The 17,085-nt window shown below is 36.5% G+C and overlaps 1 protein-coding gene and 1 long non-coding RNA gene across 2 annotated transcripts; one reads left to right on the top strand and one right to left on the bottom strand.

The window, feature by feature from the left end:
• Positions 1-473: 473 nt before the first annotated feature.
• On the bottom strand, positions 474-3,461 carry LOC104429459. The gene is made up of 2 exons (XR_722342.3): positions 3,328-3,461; positions 474-1,049 (listed from the first exon to the last, which is right to left on the bottom strand). It is a non-coding gene; the product is annotated as an uncharacterized LOC104429459 (long non-coding RNA).
• Positions 3,462-13,277: 9,816 nt separating this feature from the next.
• Positions 13,278-16,291, top strand: LOC104447691 (laccase-14-like). The gene is made up of 7 exons (XM_018873591.2): positions 13,278-13,410; positions 13,855-14,009; positions 14,087-14,328; positions 14,433-14,558; positions 14,665-15,256; positions 15,456-15,805; positions 15,936-16,291. Exons 1-7 carry the CDS (start codon positions 13,327-13,329, stop codon positions 16,073-16,075), a joined length of 1,689 nt encoding a protein of 562 aa, XP_018729136.2. The 5' UTR covers positions 13,278-13,326; the 3' UTR covers positions 16,076-16,291.
• The last annotated feature ends 794 nt before the right edge of the window (positions 16,292-17,085 follow it).

Genomic DNA, 17,085 nt, shown 5'->3' with positions numbered 1-17,085 from the left:
TTTTTTCGCATTTTTTTTTTTAAATCTCACTCTTGCCGTAAAAGCAAGGGAATTTGGATCGAGATCAAAGACTGAGGAAAAGCCCATTTAAAATATGTCCGGTATGAGAGTCGTGGTCAAATTTCTTTACAATAAGAAAGTGGACCCCAAGACAGGCAGTGGATCTTCTACAGCAAGGGATGATCCCCCTCGAGACATTTTTCAACAAAACATGCCAAAAACATGGAGAGCATTGTTGATCAAGGACATGAACATCGGTGCCCACTTGTAGTACCCGATGAATTTTTTGAACGGTCGCAAAAAGTAATACGTTTTTATGGCGATTGGGTGGTAATTTCCGACTAAAATGCTCGGATACAAACTGTTCCTGATATGTGAATTTTCGGTATGAATCTTGGTCCATGAACGAATTGTGAAGAGTCCTAAAGGAAATTAATCCGAGAAAGAAAGGCCATAAAGGGACAGTTACCGACTGACTCTGAAAATTGCATGACCTAACATCAAAGACGAAAGGAAACGAAAATTGTATGATTCGCATGATTGATGCTTCAACAGGGACCACTAAATTCAAAATTCAATGTATAGAACTTCAAAATTTGACGCAAAACAAAGGGTTGTTTCTTTTGCCTTTCAAAAATGAAAACAAATATTTTTTCCCCTTGAGAGGATGGTTCTTAGAGACCGGTCATCACGGCCTCTCCACTCCCGATTGCCCGACATCATATGTTGCATATATTCTCTTTTTCTCTCCCAATCTTGACTTTGACACATAACTATCAATTTAGGAGGACAGGAACGTCTTGCTTTACATATTAAATTATCTCTCTCGTTGGAGATCTACTTCTAAACAACACAGGAAGAACGAAACCGAATGAATTCGTCTGAGACGTGTAGACACTTTCCCTAAACTGATGCTGTTCCCACGGTGTCCCTTCTCAACCGGAGAAAATCCCTACCCTACGGAAGTTTCCTAGTGTACTTCGACACCATCTCAGTGGCCTGTAATCCACTCCTTAAGCAATCTTTTTTCCAATCAATCGCCATGTTCCCTGCGCCACCCAAGTCATCATTTCAAACTTCAAGTGCCATGATTAGAACTTCATATTTTCCTCGGGTACATACGATGTTCTAGAGTGTACAAATGGGAAACGATGGTGTAGCTATTCATTTGTCAACGCACTACCACAAAGAATTCGAAATGTAGCGTAAGACCAGTGGAACTTATCATCATGGCAAAAAAGAAAAAGAAAATACTGGAGCTTATTATCAGTGTATGTAATTATAAAAAAATCTTTATTAGACTGGAGTTTACTTCCAATACTCAAATAGCAGCCCACTCCATTGGTTCGATTGAGATAGAATTTTTCACGCAAATGCCACGAGTATCTATGTCATTTGCGAGGAATTATATTTTTGTCTTAGTTGCAATCTCGCATTTTGTGAGGGTCACCGTCCTCAATTACTTTACCGACACCACTATCAAATGACGATAAGAATTCGAAGACAAAAATAAAGTGGAGAAGATTGAAATCGGGGTTACGTTGTCATATCAGTCAATCTTGTTTTGGTAGAATTATGTTGCCTAATCGCCAATTAAATCATTAAAGCAGGTAATGTGGGGGCAATAGAAGATAAGCGCCACATGGCCAACCTGTTGATCATTATAATCGTGGACTAGATTAACTTGTCGCATGCATGGCAGTGACCTTGTTCTTTAACTTATTATAATTTTCCGGGCCCGACCACATCTTAGGGTATTGGACAACGCGGTCGGGCCCCGGAATAAATCAGATCATGCTGGTGAAAGAGGTACCAATGATTTTCAGTTCTAGTTTTTATTATCGTTTAATTATTATTTTTTTTTTAATGTATTGGTGAATTAGTGAAAGAGAATATGACTTTGACAAGAAACCGTGCGTGAAAGAACTAAATCCTAGAAGGGCAGATCAAATGTAGAAGCAAAAGCCTTCCGGTTCAGGAAATGGAGGAACTTGGTGGTGAGCCGGCTCTCTAGTTACAACTAGGGTTTTGCTCAAATTGAGCTGTAGAGATCAAATATTCCCACTCTTGACACTCTAACATTGTGAAATATTGTATGATTTCTATATTGACAATGTAGACCGACTCCATCACTACCATTGATTATGTAGGCTCCACAATTGATGGTTGAGATGATGTTGGTCTACATGATTTGTAAAAATGTGCATGAAATGACTTCTCTAGCATTATCACTAATGATGATGCTGACGTAATACTCAAATAAGCATTAAACATTGGTGTTTATCATCAGATCAAACGGTTATCCAATGTCTAGAAGTTGCTCATCTTTGAACTGCTAACACGTTCGGAACGTGCATCAACTAGCTTTATTCCACCCGTATAGATCAAAGCAAAAGTTATACAAATAACTAAGTAAAAAAAAGGATTAAATAATTTGTGAAAAATCTCTTTTTTTCTACCCAGAAGAATCTCATCGCTATCAGCGGGTGAAGGACCATCTTTTGCTTCCCTCCAAATCACTAAGTGCTGATATCACGACAAATGCTTAGCAGCCTCTACTTTATTATGTGCGCATGTGGTATATATGTAGCACGATTATTAATTCAGAAAAGCCAGGAGGTGAATTATTGATTTCTTGTCTGCCGAAAGGGATTGCACTTGGAAAAGAAAAAAAAAATATCTTGCGTGGGGCTCTAGGAAGAAGGAATAAAAGGCACTTGCTGATTGCTAAGGATGGGGCAATTACTGATCTTATGTTTTTGCATGTTTGCAGCATTAAGATCTTAATACATGGGGGCAGAGCAAAATGAAGGTTTGGGTGTGCCCAAGAAGAGTGACAAAAGGAAAGTTTGAGGATATGAAATAATGGATTGACAAAAGAAGTGTGATCTTATATGAAATTATAAATCAAGTAAGTGCAAATGGAATAAATAATATACTTGCTCAAAATGCACGAGACGTCGATCCAATTGGGGAAAATGAAGAATGGAGAATCATAAATTAATTGATCAAGCCCGTTTGAATGATGCCGAAATGAATAATACTGCTGGCGTGTCGATTTGGATGAAGATGAATATCTTAACAATAAGACATTTATGAGTACGGGTGCATCTGATTTATAACCAAGGCACAATCCATTGCAGACTCTATATGAGACTTATGTGGTTGAGAAGCCATGGTGCGCATTCCGAGACATGCATTATCGGCTTGTCTATTTGGGCGATGCGCATCAGTTAAGGACATATCAATTGAATCACACGACATGGATAAGTGGAGATAAGATAGCACGAGAAATTGAACCGGTGGAAAACAAGACGAAGAGCTTACCTTCTGGTGCCATAAGATGCAAAATGGTGGATGGAGATGTGCCTACCCGAGACCTCATATAAACGAGAGTGCGAGGTGACTGAGAAGCATGATGTGCCATGATAGAAGCAGGAGGAGTTGAAGAAGATCTGCACTTCATTGCATTTAATCACATTAGAAAAACAAAGTAGTACATGTACATCCCTTTGGGAACATCGTACTAGATAGTACACTGTACTTTTTCCTCACCTTCAAGAAGGGTCCTCAAGATCTTTTCTTTTAGTACACTGATCATGGTTAGCTTAATGGTCAACATACCTCAAATTTAGGGGTCGTCTTCTAGGTTGACTTTAAGAATAATCCTCCGCTGGTTGTTTCCTTTTTAGCAATTTTCTCTTTTTGTTATATGTTCTTGAAGATGAAACTATTCTGCCATGGAAAATAAGATCTTTTCCTCCTTGAGGAGCGGTTTGTTTATGAGAAGTCTGATTTGTAGAGCATTTGCTGAGATATTAAAAGTACTCATATTTCCTACATGGATTTTTGTTGTTCCTGCGAAAAAAAGAAGATTTTTTTTTGGTGCTGGTATATTTCAATCGGTATTGATAAATGTCAACAAACTGTTGATTGAAAAATGATAGCTGACTCTCTTTTTTTCTAGGTAACTCGTCATTAACTTATCCATAGATTTATGAAAATTACCACCAATTTCTATGTCATTTTCAAATTACCAATTTATGAACTAACTTATCAAATTTTATTTGTATAACTTACTAAAGCTTTAAATTTATCAGTTTTTACATTAAATTACTAACGTTGGAATTCATTAATTGTATAATGGTTTATGAGTTTATTTAAATGCCATGTAGAAGGTAGGTTTAGATTCTGCAAACCTATGGGTCCAATTTTGTTATATTTGGAAAAATTGTATAAGGGTGTAGAACCAAACTAGATTCTGCAAAACAGTTCGAATGTGTGAAAAGGCATTTCCAAACTCATGAGCTAATTCACTCAAGAGATTGGTGAAATGGTATGATCATGATTGACAATCCAAATTAAAGCAGGGTTGCGTTTTCCAAGGAATTTTGTTGAGATTTTCAAAGTGGATGAGACAAATATCACTGCTACAAGGTTCAACAACAACATTCAAATTTGGAGCTCTATACAAAGGACCGAATTGGCCAGAAGATAAATAGTTGACAAGAGCAAAAAAACAAGAGAATTTGAGTACCTTAAAGAGGTTTTTCTAGTCTGTCTCTTTTATAAGCTTGTAATTTCCATTCAATTGTTGCTCCTATGATTAGTAAAAATGAGAAACTCATTTTTCAAAGACATGAGAGAAGTTGTACATAAAAAGGCCGTTGTCTAGGTGAATAAGAAATTGTGCAATGGACTCTTGGTAAACACTTAAAAGTGTCGTTTATGGTTCAGAGTGAGAATTTACTATCTTTTGTACTGGGTAGTAAGAACAACTATTCAAGACTCCAATAGTTACTTAATCTATAGTGAGGTTGCTCGAAAAGGACAGGTTTTTTTTTTTTTTTTTTTTTTTTTGTGATAGCAAGTTCTATACTTGTAACAAGGTGGCATTTATACGCTTGGCGTACTACTTGAATTCAGCCTGGCTATTAGGGTCAGAACAGAGGAGCATGCACGTTCATGCCGAACCTTTATAAATCTTGCTTGCAATTTCTTTTTCCCAAAAATACGTTAGTTGTTGTTATTTTTATTGCTAGTTCACTTTGTGTGTAGAATCAGAACTTGAGGTTGGTTCCACCAAATTAGTTTGTGCGCGCATAAAATAAGATAAAAAAGGAGATTTTGACAAAGAAATGGGAATTGGATAATTATATTCGGAAACAAATTTTGGAAAGTTGATTTAACTTAGAATCTATAGGAAATTTGCGGAATAACATAATATTGTTGGCCTTTTAAACTTATCACTTTGGTAATGGTCCAACAAAATCTCATAGATATAATTTATAATTATATTTCTTATTATTAACAATTAGTAAACTGTAATGTTTATTGAGATTTTGAATCAAATTAGATTTATTTCTCCCTTGATCTCTGTTTAGCTCTAATTCCACTGACGTCAGCAAACATTGTCTAATTTTTATGCCCATATATCTGTTTATTAAAACACCCATATCTAATTTATTGTTTATGTTTTATGGCCCAAAACAAAATTGCGATGTTTAGTCAGCAACGATTAAATAAATGGTTGGATGGAACTACTACAGATTTTTTTTTTCGTGGGTAAGATGACGTGGACTTTTTTAGTAAAAGGCGAATATCTCAATTAATTAAGTCAGATTATACTGTACTAAATACCTGTCACGGATATATACGTGGACGATGACAAATTAAATAGAATAAGGTCCCTTTTTTTTAGATTGATGACGTGCGTTGCATTTATAAAGTTAGGAAACTAATTTATTATTTCCGGAAGCGGCATACATTACGAGGGAGTCCTCTTGTTTCTTTGTAAAAATTGATGCGGTCCCAATTAATTGGGTGTGTCCACGTTGCGTGGTACTACAGCTGATATTTTTAGATATATTTTTTTAATAATGCACGTGGTATAAACTAATAAAAATTCAGTAGCAATTATTTATCAATTCTCATGATGTAACATTATATCGAATTGATGGCAAAAGGACAGTCTGGGGCAGGAAAATGGTACGAGTTTCATTGAATATTGCAGAGTAATATTTAAGTGAGAGTGGACAAGTCCTCGTAATTAATAAATCAGTTCGAAGTTTGAACAAGGAATATGGTTCGTGAGAATTCAACTTTCATATTTTTGGCATCGCAATTGTTTATAATTTGTATCCTCCACAGGCCACAAAAGCGGTGGTTATGAGGCTAAACAAAAAATTACGTCTATTTTACATCAAATAAATGATTTCAAAATTATTTCTCTAAAAATAATGATTTTTCAGTCACAAAAATAAATGATTGAAAAAGATTTTTATTTTCCACAAAAACATTTAGACATGATTGAAATATTTTAATTGACTAATTATTTCAAAAGATATAATTAAAGAAAAATGTTCTTCCAATAATTTATTTTTACAAAGTAGGTCACGGCAAAGGTCCATAAAAATTCTCTAAACAATATACACAAGATGGGTGGAAAATCTTGTTAACCATCTTAAATTGCAAAGATCTGAAATAAACTATATTTCTCATTAATTGCAAGAGATAGTTTCGAATAATTCAAGATCAGAAGAATATAATAAGCATGATTGTATTTGATGGGGATCCACCTAATGATCTGGGGGCGTTGATATAAATGTACTTGCTGATAAAGGTGAAACAATTATATAATAAGCATGGGCTTGTATGGTCTTCTCGTGTGTAGATATGGATGAAAGCCCATTAATGTTTCTACATATTTGAGTTTGATGGACAGATCTTCACGTTCGAACCCTAGTTTGCTTCATACTCATCCTAATCAGATGATGCAGAGTGTGATCACCCACATACAACAAGAAACAATGCTTAACTTCCCTGCATTGTGAATAAGCTAATGATAATTAACTTACTATTGAGATCCGCAAAAAGAAAAATGAAAAGCACATTTAAAACAAATCTGCACGAAATTAAATGTTGAAATGCACATGTGAATCATGTCAAGAAGACTTTCACATCAAAGGATTGAAATAGTGTGGAGTAATTACTAAATCCTAATTGACCCATAACTTATTAGCTTAAGTTTCCTAATGAAAGTAGGTCCGACTAAATGTGTTGATTGGCTTAGACTTGGATTCTTTCTTGACAATCTTTCCATTTGATTGTTTTGTGCACTCTCTAAATTATTGCCATGGGAAAATAGTTTCTCACATAGAATATATATGAAAAAGAAATAACTAAAATTGAAACAACAAGCAGCTTTAAGTTAACCTAGAAGACAAACCTAAATTTGGGGTCCGTTGACTATTAAGCTAACTATGATAGATGAATTAAATTAAATATCTTGAGGACCCAATTTGAAGGTGAGGGGAAGTACACAGTACTTTCTAGTACCATTTTTGTGAAGGCATGTACATGTACTGCTTCGTTTTCCAGTATGATTAAATGCAATCAAGTCTGAAGATCTTCTCACTCTTCCACTCTTGCTTTTATCATGACACATCGTGGTTCTCAATATCCTTCGACTCTGACTTATATGAGGTCCCGAGTTGACACATATCTATCGACTGGCAAGTAAGCTTTTTTGTCTTGATTTCGACCAGTTCAATTTGTTGTGCGGCTTCATCTCACTTAATTCATCTTGTATAGTGTATCCAATACATCCCTAGTTGAAGCGTGCACACACATAATCCATATGCACGATCAATGCCACTTGACCATTGCCCACGTAGACAAAGTCATTATTGCGAGTACCAGGTTGTGCACTGGGGCTTCTTTACTTGTTATATCACGTGACTCTTACATAGAGTCTGCACTGGAATAGGGCAATCAAGCTTCCTTCTACTTGTGAACTCCTACTCTTTATGAACTCTAATCTTGTGCAACGACAGAGGAACATTTTACTTGTATGGGTTTACTTACGTGAAGTAGGCTTTCTTATCATTAGATGACGAGAATGTTGAGGAATAGTCAAGACAACATATGCGAATACTTGTTCAATCAATCCTAAACCTATCATACATATGCCAATTCAATACTAAATTTTTCAATATTCCCAATTAAGGGATGAATTGTCTAATCAGTCAATTTTCGCTATGAATCGCTGAAGTGGCAATCTATTTATTGTTGGTTGTCTGATGTGGCATACTACCATATTAGTGATTTTCAACAAAATTGGCCAAAATGATTACATTAGAATTTCACATAAAAGTTTATGACTAAATTGGCATCCGTTTAATAGGTTTAGAATTGATTGAATAATTTTCCCTACCTTTAAGCTCCGTGTAGTTCATTTTCTACTAATCTTATTGCATATCAGTTTGTTGAACTATATTTTTATGGTTTGGTTATGCCAACACTCCTCCTTGTACGAGAGTTCTCGGTTCCAACTAAATATTCCCCACCAAACAAAATCTAACTATTTCAGTTCTTCTACTATTAGGATGTCTATCTTCATCCAAAGCAATAGATTGGCAGTATCATCTAATTCATCATCGTTCAAGATGCTTAACCAATTATTTCAACATCGCCCCAAGTGGGTCAACCTCTAATGCGTTTGGAGTGATCGCACTTATTTCCATTCGGTGGGACACAGCCAAAAGCACCATGATGAACTCCACCATGCCAATCCATTTATTCTACGTCATCAACATTTCTTCTTTCTTTCTTCTTTGGCACACCAAGCATTCTTCTTACTCCTCTACTAAGTTTATACATTTTCAATGCTGAAAACGTGAGTAAACATGAGATGGGAAAATTACCAAGAAAAAATCTTAAATCTATTGCGAGGGTAAATTTGGTCATAAACTTTTCAATTATATTAATTTAGTCCTAAACATATTGACGATTTGTCAGTGTAATCACTCTAATCAATTTTGGTTAGAAATTGCTGATGTGGATATCAATCATTTAATATGGCACGACTAGCGTTGACATGAACAATCATTTTTTGCAAATTTTTAGATTTTTTTAAAATTATTTTTTATTTTTTTTTATCGTGACGACACTTGCTAGTCATGATGAAAAGGAAGAAAAGAAAAGAAAATCAAAAACTAAAAAAAAAAAGTAGTAGAGGCTAATAAACATTTTGCCATGATTGATCCAATAAATAATTTCGCACCTAGAATCGAGGAGATCCTTTGAGGTAGAAAAAGGAGATTTGTTTACCAATTAATTACTCCTTCCTACTTAATTATTTGGCATAACTTTTGTTTCCATCTATCTGGTCGAAATAAACTGAGAATGGCTTAGAATGAGCCTTCATCTAGCGTGCTAGAGCTAGGCTCCTCTTTGCTCAATCTCTAAGCAAAGCTAATTCATGCACGTTTCGCCCGTGTATCAGCTGGTCAAAAGTGAGCAACTTATAGAAAATTAGGATTATCATCAATCGATGTGACGAAAACGACAATACTTGACCTTCTGCACTAACCTTTTCTACTGATTCTTTGATGCATATCTGTAACATGAGACTAGCGAAACTATTTGTCCATGAAAAAGGTGATTTTTCATGATTCCCTAGTTATTTATTGCAGGTGGAAAAGCTTTCTCTTTTTAATTTAATAGAAAATATCACAGCCTTTTGAATTGCCTATTGGGATCGTGCTAATGCTTTCTGCTACCGCCTTGAAGGGATTGATCTAATAAAGGCTTAAAGCTTATCTAGTTGCCTAAAAAGATCACTTTTCTTATTAATATGTTACACGTCATCATTAGTGATAATACTCGAGAAGTCGTTCCATGCATATTTTTATAGATGACGTGGACTGATATCATCCCAATTGTTGATTGTCGAGCCCACATAATTAATGATAGAGATGAGCTTGATTTACCTGATCCCTGAGCACCGACTGCTAGGAGACAATACCCTAGTGGTGACTCAAGCCCGTTCACTGCCTAGTTTGTCCATTTCCTGAACCATAAGGCTGCCGTTTCCACATTTGATCTAGCCGTCTAAAATCCGGTTCATGCACGCAACTGTTTCTTGTCAAAGTCATATTCTTTTTAATTAATTCATAGTTAAGAAAGGAATTTTGATTTTTCTTCTTCGATGTTTCGCCTCAGTAGCCTAATTCCCGGAATCCTTGTAGTGGATCTTTTTAATTTTGGGCAAATATAACTTTGGACTGAATCATTGGTTTCCCCTTGACGAGGATGATCTCATTCATGTCGTCAGGTTCTAGATTGTTTACCCTAAAACGTGTCACTATAGCGAATAAAATTATCATATGAAACAGAATATGGTCAAATGTACCTAGTCGGCCCACGGAATATTGTAATAAATCTAAAGAGCAGGGTCGCTGCGTTGCATAAAACAAGTTAATTTAGTCCATGATTGTAGTGATTAACAGGTTGGCCATGTTACGCTTGTCTTATATAGTCCCCCACATGACCTACTTTAATGATTTAATTGGCAATTACGCAAGAAAATTCCACTAGCACAAAGCTTGATCAATATGATAAGGCAAGCTCGTTTCCATTCTTACAAACTAACTTTGTTTTTGCTTTCGCATTCTTATTATCATGTGATGGACGGTGAACACAAGGGAACATCTCAATTGAAAAATGATTGCTTAATAAATAAACTACTTGCCAATGAAATGGTATCGAAACCGTAGGAAACTTCCATAAGATAGGTGTCTAGCAACAATTTGAGGAAAGTGTCTATATGCCTCGAACATATACATTTCTTTTTCATTCTTCCAATGTTTGTCCATTCCTCGCCAAAAGCAGATCTCTCACGAGGGAGATATCTTTAGATGCAACGTAAGACATCCCCGTTCTACCAAGTTGATAATTCATTTGATTGATCATTGATGTTGTGCAATTAGGACTGTGTAAAAGTTTCCATCCGAGGTGGAGAGGCTCTTACGGCCGGTCTTGACTTTTCTATTTATGGATGTAACTTCTTCTCAAGGAAGGAAAAAAAAAAAACTTGTTTGCAGCTTTTTAAAAGTGAAAAATAAATTATTTTTCATGTCAAAACGTGTAATTTTATTGAAATTTCAGAAAATCATGAAAAGTATATATAAAAAGCACTAGACAGCTGGATCGCCATATTCGTGTCACAAGATTATCAACAAAAAAGTAAAATGTAAATTGTCTAACAAGACATGCCCTTAAGATTTGCAGAGGTGACATCTCAACGTCCATTTATTGAAGCATTAATTGCATGATCACACAATTTTTGTTTTCTTTCGTCTTTATTGGCAAATCGGCCGCCCGAATTAAGTCATGCTTTAATGAGCAATTTTCAGAATAGTCGTTGTCTGTCCGTTCATGGCTTGAGCTTTTAGTGTTACTTTTTTTTGGGACTCTTTAAAATAATTATTGAACAACATTTAACAAAGATTTACATTTCGGAAACAATTTGTAGCCTAGCATTTTCTCATATGTACAAAAGTGCATGTTAGGCATACCATGGAGATAATATTTTCTCTGCATATGGGGAAAATTACAAGAAGAGAGAAAGTAGGAGATCAAACTCTTTTCCCTGAGGCATTAGTTGATGATTCTATTGAGCAAATACCACACAGCAAGTTTCAAAGTGAAGGGTCTCGTGAAAATGGGTTACTCTCGCAACTTGACCTTTTGTCATGAAGCTCATAGGCTGCAAGTCTCACTCATGAAGATTACCCTTGTCCTTGCTCCTTCAGCTTTGCTCATGAAGATTTCCCTTCATTTTGAGAAAAGAAACCAAGAAAAGAAGAGGATGAACAGTAACATGAAAAAGGAAAAATAAGGATAAATTGAGAAAAAGTAAAAAAAAGAAAATTAAAGAAAATGATGTGCTGTAGATTGGGTTGTATGTGTTAGATTGTCAATCATATTACATAGAAAGGTTGGCAATTATGAAATCATCATGTTAGCAATTCTGTGACAATTGACCAAAAAAATTATATAGGAATTTTGATCATAAATTGAGGACTATATTGATAAAATTAAAATTTTTAAAATTAAATTGACAATCATATAACATGTTTAGGATTGATTGAGTAATTTTTCTTAAGATTTTGTGTAACTCTTTTATGAGATTAGGAGATTATTTTATGACAAATTGTGATGGCTAAATATGGTGTGCATTATTAAGTATAATCAATAGCCGGAAAACATTGAAAGTTACTCGATTGTGATTATAATTTTTTTTTATACTTGATTTAGAGTGGAATGTTGTGCCGCTCTCCCATGAAGTGAATCACATCAAATCTAACCTTGTAAATTTAATGTCTTATTAATTTATTTATTCTATTATTCGATCACTTCGTCAATAACAGTAAGGTCAACTATTTAGGCAAGTCGTGTTGAAAAATGCTTTGAGTGAATTTTCCCTTGCTTTAAAACGTCCACGGCTTGTCGGGGGGTCCATTAATTGCGCTAAAGAGAGCTGACCAGATGTCTTTGGTCCAATTACGTAGATCCTGGCTGTAATCCAGTCAAAGTAATTCAACAAAGGTGGGAGTAGGGCTTGCGCAACTTGCCAAACGAATCTTAGACAAACCCACCAATGCCCTGGTCACCTCATGATTGAAACAGCGTGCTTATCAATCAAATCTACGGAAAACCCAAAAGTATGCAGCACCTCCAGAGAAAATTTGGGAGAAGCAGCCATCACCATAAGTCGTTATTGGACATTGGGCAAATAACATGAACCGCACCCAAATTTGGCACATTCTTCTTCTTTTCAAGAAAACGATTTGCACCATGAAATGCCGGAAAAAGAAAACATGCATGTTGGAGCCTAAAAAAGCATAGAAAATCTAAGGGTGCCATAATGTAAATTGGGGAAAAGGTAAAAGAGACCGTGAAGTATAAAGTGAGGAGAAAATTGAAGATGATTTTTTTTTCAAATTGGAAAAATAAAACAAACTCGCTTTTACATTCCTATGTTTTGCAATTTGCATCATTTTCTTCTTTTACGAGCAATCCTCCACGAAAACGTTGACGCCTACTGGTTTCGAGAAGATAACAAAACAGGAATCGGTGATGAATCGTGAAGCAGTTGATAAGCGCGTAGAGAAATATTTTTTTTAAATTCTCTCCCTTTCTTGCCGGTATGACTAAGTAAGTCGAGAGAAATTTATCAGCTCTTCCCTTGGCGGTGCTCTTTAACCAATCTTCTCCTTCGTGGAAACACGGAAAAATGAGCACGCGCCTTCGAAAGACAAATGATCATCTTTTCTTCTTTGAAGTTTCATCTGTTGTGAGGTCAAAGGGCACGTTTCTGTGGGCACTACGGCGGCTCACGTTACTGAGACAGCGACTGCTAAACACTGAAAGAAATTTCCTATAAATTGCCCCTTTCCATGGAAGGGGAAGGTCACAAGTAGAAAGAGAACATATCAAGTGATTGGTACAAGTTCTCCGAGAGAGAGAGAGAGAGAGAGGATGGGGACATTTCTAGGGTATGCGTTCACCTTGACCCTGCTCTTTTGCATAGCTCAAGGCAAAGTCCTCTACTATGATTTCGTGGTAAGTAGGAACATCCGTTCTTGAGCACTTTAGGCATGTCAATTTCAGGCCATATAGAACATTTAGTGACTATTGGCGCATTCGTTACGAGTTTTAGACTCCTTTAGGAGCGTTACATTTGACCATAATCTCATAATTCGTAAATGTTATCATATTAGAATATTCCATGTAAGAATCAACTTATTTTCAATTTCTTGACAGTTTAGTAGTATCCCGCAAATTTCTACAGTTGTATGATTTATTAACTTATTCTTTTTGGATATGGTTTTCAACCCCATTTGGAGTCTTTCACTCCAGAAGAAACTTCAGCTAGGTCCTTTGAATTAAATAATGTTACTGGTAAATAAGGATGCGGCGAAACGATTCTTGCATCAATTTAATAAGAGAGATTGTGTTAGATGTATGACAGCCCAAGTTTCATAGGATGATTTTTATCTGTGGTAGGTGAAGGAGACACCCATTGACATGTTGTGTGAGACGAATCGGACTGTATTGACCGTGAATGGTTTGTTTCCGGGGCCGGAGATCCGTGCTCACAAGGGTGATACCATCTACGTCAATGTTACCAACATAGGACCTTACGGAGTCACTATTCATTGGTAAAAATAAAACCACCCTTCCTCCACCCTTAAGCCCCCCTCCTCTCTCTCCTTCCTAATATTGTCCACACATGCAGGCATGGAGTGAGACAAATAAGGTATCCTTGGTCTGATGGCCCGGAGAACATCACACAATGCCCAATCCCTACAAACTCAAGCTTCCTTCAGAAAGTCATTCTCACCGAAGAAGAAGGCACGCTATGGTGGCATGCTCATAGTGATTGGACACGTGCAACTGTACATGGCCCTATAATCATTTTGCCCGTTGGCGACACCAACTACCCTTACAAGTTTGATGAACAACACACAATTGTGATTGGTAATCTAATTTCAACCAACTTAAATGAAATAAATAAGTTTTTCACCTACGCCCAAATAACATTTTGTTTGTTTTTCTTAACAAAACTATAATTTGGCATGTAGCTGAATGGTATGCGAGAGATACGAAGGCCATAATTGATGAGGCTCTTGCTACTGGAGGCGATCCAGACTTGTCTGTGGCCTATACCATCAATGGTCAACCTGGAGACACTTATCCATGCTCTAATGGTACTAATTCTAGTGTGTATATATGAGCGTGATACATACTATTTTTAAAAAAGAAAAGTTTTTTTTTTCCTGTTTGTTAATAAGGTGTTTTCCTTTTCTTTTGCAGGTTTGATGTACAATATAACAGTCATGCAAGGAAAAACGTATCTCTTTCGAATAATCCACTCTGGGATGAACGAAGAGATGTTCTTTGGCATAGCCAAGCACAATCTCACCGTAGTCGGAATGGATGGAGCTTATTTGAAGCCACTTAAGACTAATTACCTCATGATAACTCCTGGTCAAACAATGGACGTTTTGGTCACTGCGAACCAAAGACCCGGTCGCTACTACATGCTATTTAGTCCGTTTGTGGACACCAATGCCCCGTCCAATGAAAATGTCACGAGGGGGATATTCCAATACAGCGGTAGTTATAACCACTCAGAGACTCCTGCGTTACCTGAGCTTCCAGGTTTTACCAACAAGAGCGACGCTGGAAATTTCACTATCCAGTTGAGGAGTTTGAACAGCAAAGAACATCTGTCCACGGTTCCGACCAAAATCACTAGGAACATTACGATCACAGTGTCCGTGAATCAACAGCCATGTCCTACTAATAAAACATGTCTTGGTCCACAGGGCTCTATGCATTCAGCAAGCTTGAACAACATAAGTTTTTCGACTCCGTCGATTAGCATTCTGCAAGCATACTACAAGTAAGTAAATCGCTAGACCTACCAACTTTGATCCTATTTGTTTGGATTGAATATTTTTTAAACCAATATAGTTTATTCTAGTTGAAATGTTTTCCAAACCGAACCAATTTAATTGGTTGAAACCTTCATTTTCTTGGAACGAAGGCGTAATTCAACATCCAAATGTGTCTATAACGTTATGTTTGCGTGGTGTGTGCAGCAATATAAATGGAGTGTACAACAAAACTTTTCCGGATAAACCACCTTTTGTGTTCGACTACACCGGAAACGTTTCGGCCCTAGGGGAAGCTGCCTTTGTGAGCACCAAAGTGTTGATGATTAAGTATAACGAGGAGGTCGAAATAAGATTCCAAGGGACCAACTTCGGAGCAGCGGAGAATCACCCCATGCATTTGCACGGCTATAGCTTTTATGTCGTTGGAATGGGCGATGGAAATTTCAGCGACTCCTATGTGTCGCAGTATAATACAGTGGATCCGCCCTATATTAACACTGTTGGACTCCCCAAAAACGGGTGGACAGCGATCAGATTCAAAGCCAATAATCCAGGTACTATGACTCATCGGCAGAAACGCATAGAAAAATATTGTTCTTATCCATTTTGCCATTAGCTGTGCATGACTTTAGTCATGTATGTGAATGCATAATTGACAGATTATTCTTTCATGTATGCTTGTAGGAGTGTGGTTCATGCACTGTCACTTAGAACGCCATGCAAGCTGGGGAATGGACACCGTCCTCATCGTCGGAGAGGGGCCAAACAAGGATCAGAAGATGCTTCCGCCTCCCCAACACATGCCTCCTTGTTCTGGGCTTTAATCATGACGCCGTTTGCTTTGAGCTCATATGTATACTAGTATTGGAGATTCGCAATTTTGGATCATTCTAATAAGTTTCCATTGTAATCTTCATTCAGAATATTGTAATTTTCTTTTGATAAGTGATTTGAAATGTATTTGCACGATGAGTCGAGGAACTCGATGCATCGTACTTACAAAGATATGCTTTAAATGAGATTTTTATTCTGGTGTTAAAGATGGATACTAGGTATTGTATTAGTTTATGAGATTGGCAAAATTTTGTTTTCTTAGCTCCCATGTCGTTCAGCTAACGGAAGGAATGAAGAAACCATATCGTACACTCTATGCTGAGAAAGAAAGTTAGTAAAAGTTGCGATGCTTCTTTCACAACGCAACGAGTTGATAAGTTGAACATGTCAGATGTCTTAGGATAATCATCATCTTTAATCAGCTCTTTGTTTTCAATTTGATTGTGATGTTAGGCTGATAGATGTAATCCGGAGAAAGAATTAATCATCAAGATTGTGTAATTTTTGGTCTTTTGTTTGGGACCTTATGTCTAATGAAGGTCTCGTAATTCCTCGAAGTTTAGATTGACCTTGTCAGCCGGAATTTGTCGCACAAATCTTTTACTAACTGTTGGTTAGAATCTTCCGCATCTGCATAAGTTTCTACACAAGTGTATTTGCAAACATTTTGTGAAAAAGAGTAAGGTTTCTTAAAACAATCTATTCACCCTCATTTCAATTGTTGTGATAGCCTCTTCAATTGGCATCGGAGCAAGTTGGTCAAAAGCAAAAAAATCTTTTATGGCTAACTTTACGGGAGCTTATTTTTGCGGAGCACATTCTATTATTCAACCTCCTAAGTTTGAAGGAGCTAATTATACTTATTGGAAATGCATGATGAAAATGTTTATTCAATCCACAGACTATGCGTTATGGATTGTTATCGAAAGAGGTTCATACATTCCACAAAGAGGGTAAGCTGCTGATTCGATACTCGCAGCTAATTCTACACAGATTGCGA

This window comes from Eucalyptus grandis, chromosome 5, assembly GCF_016545825.1.
Source record: "Eucalyptus grandis isolate ANBG69807.140 chromosome 5, ASM1654582v1, whole genome shotgun sequence".
NCBI lineage: Eukaryota > Viridiplantae > Streptophyta > Magnoliopsida > Myrtales > Myrtaceae > Eucalyptus > Eucalyptus grandis.
Note: the sequence above shows the minus strand (reverse complement) of the source record. Positions and strands in the feature narration are given on the sequence as shown.

Excerpts from the sequence above, each read along its gene's own strand:
- LOC104447691 (XM_018873591.2), top strand. The coding sequence starts at position 13,327 with ATGGGGACATTTCTAGGGTATGCGTTCACCTTGACCCTGCTCTTTTGC. Across the intron at positions 14,559-14,664 it reads CACTTATCCATGCTCTAATG|GTTTGATGTACAATATAACA; the intron begins GTACTAATTCTA and ends TTTCTTTTGCAG. Across the intron at positions 15,806-15,935 it reads ATTCAAAGCCAATAATCCAG|GAGTGTGGTTCATGCACTGT; the intron begins GTACTATGACTC and ends GTATGCTTGTAG.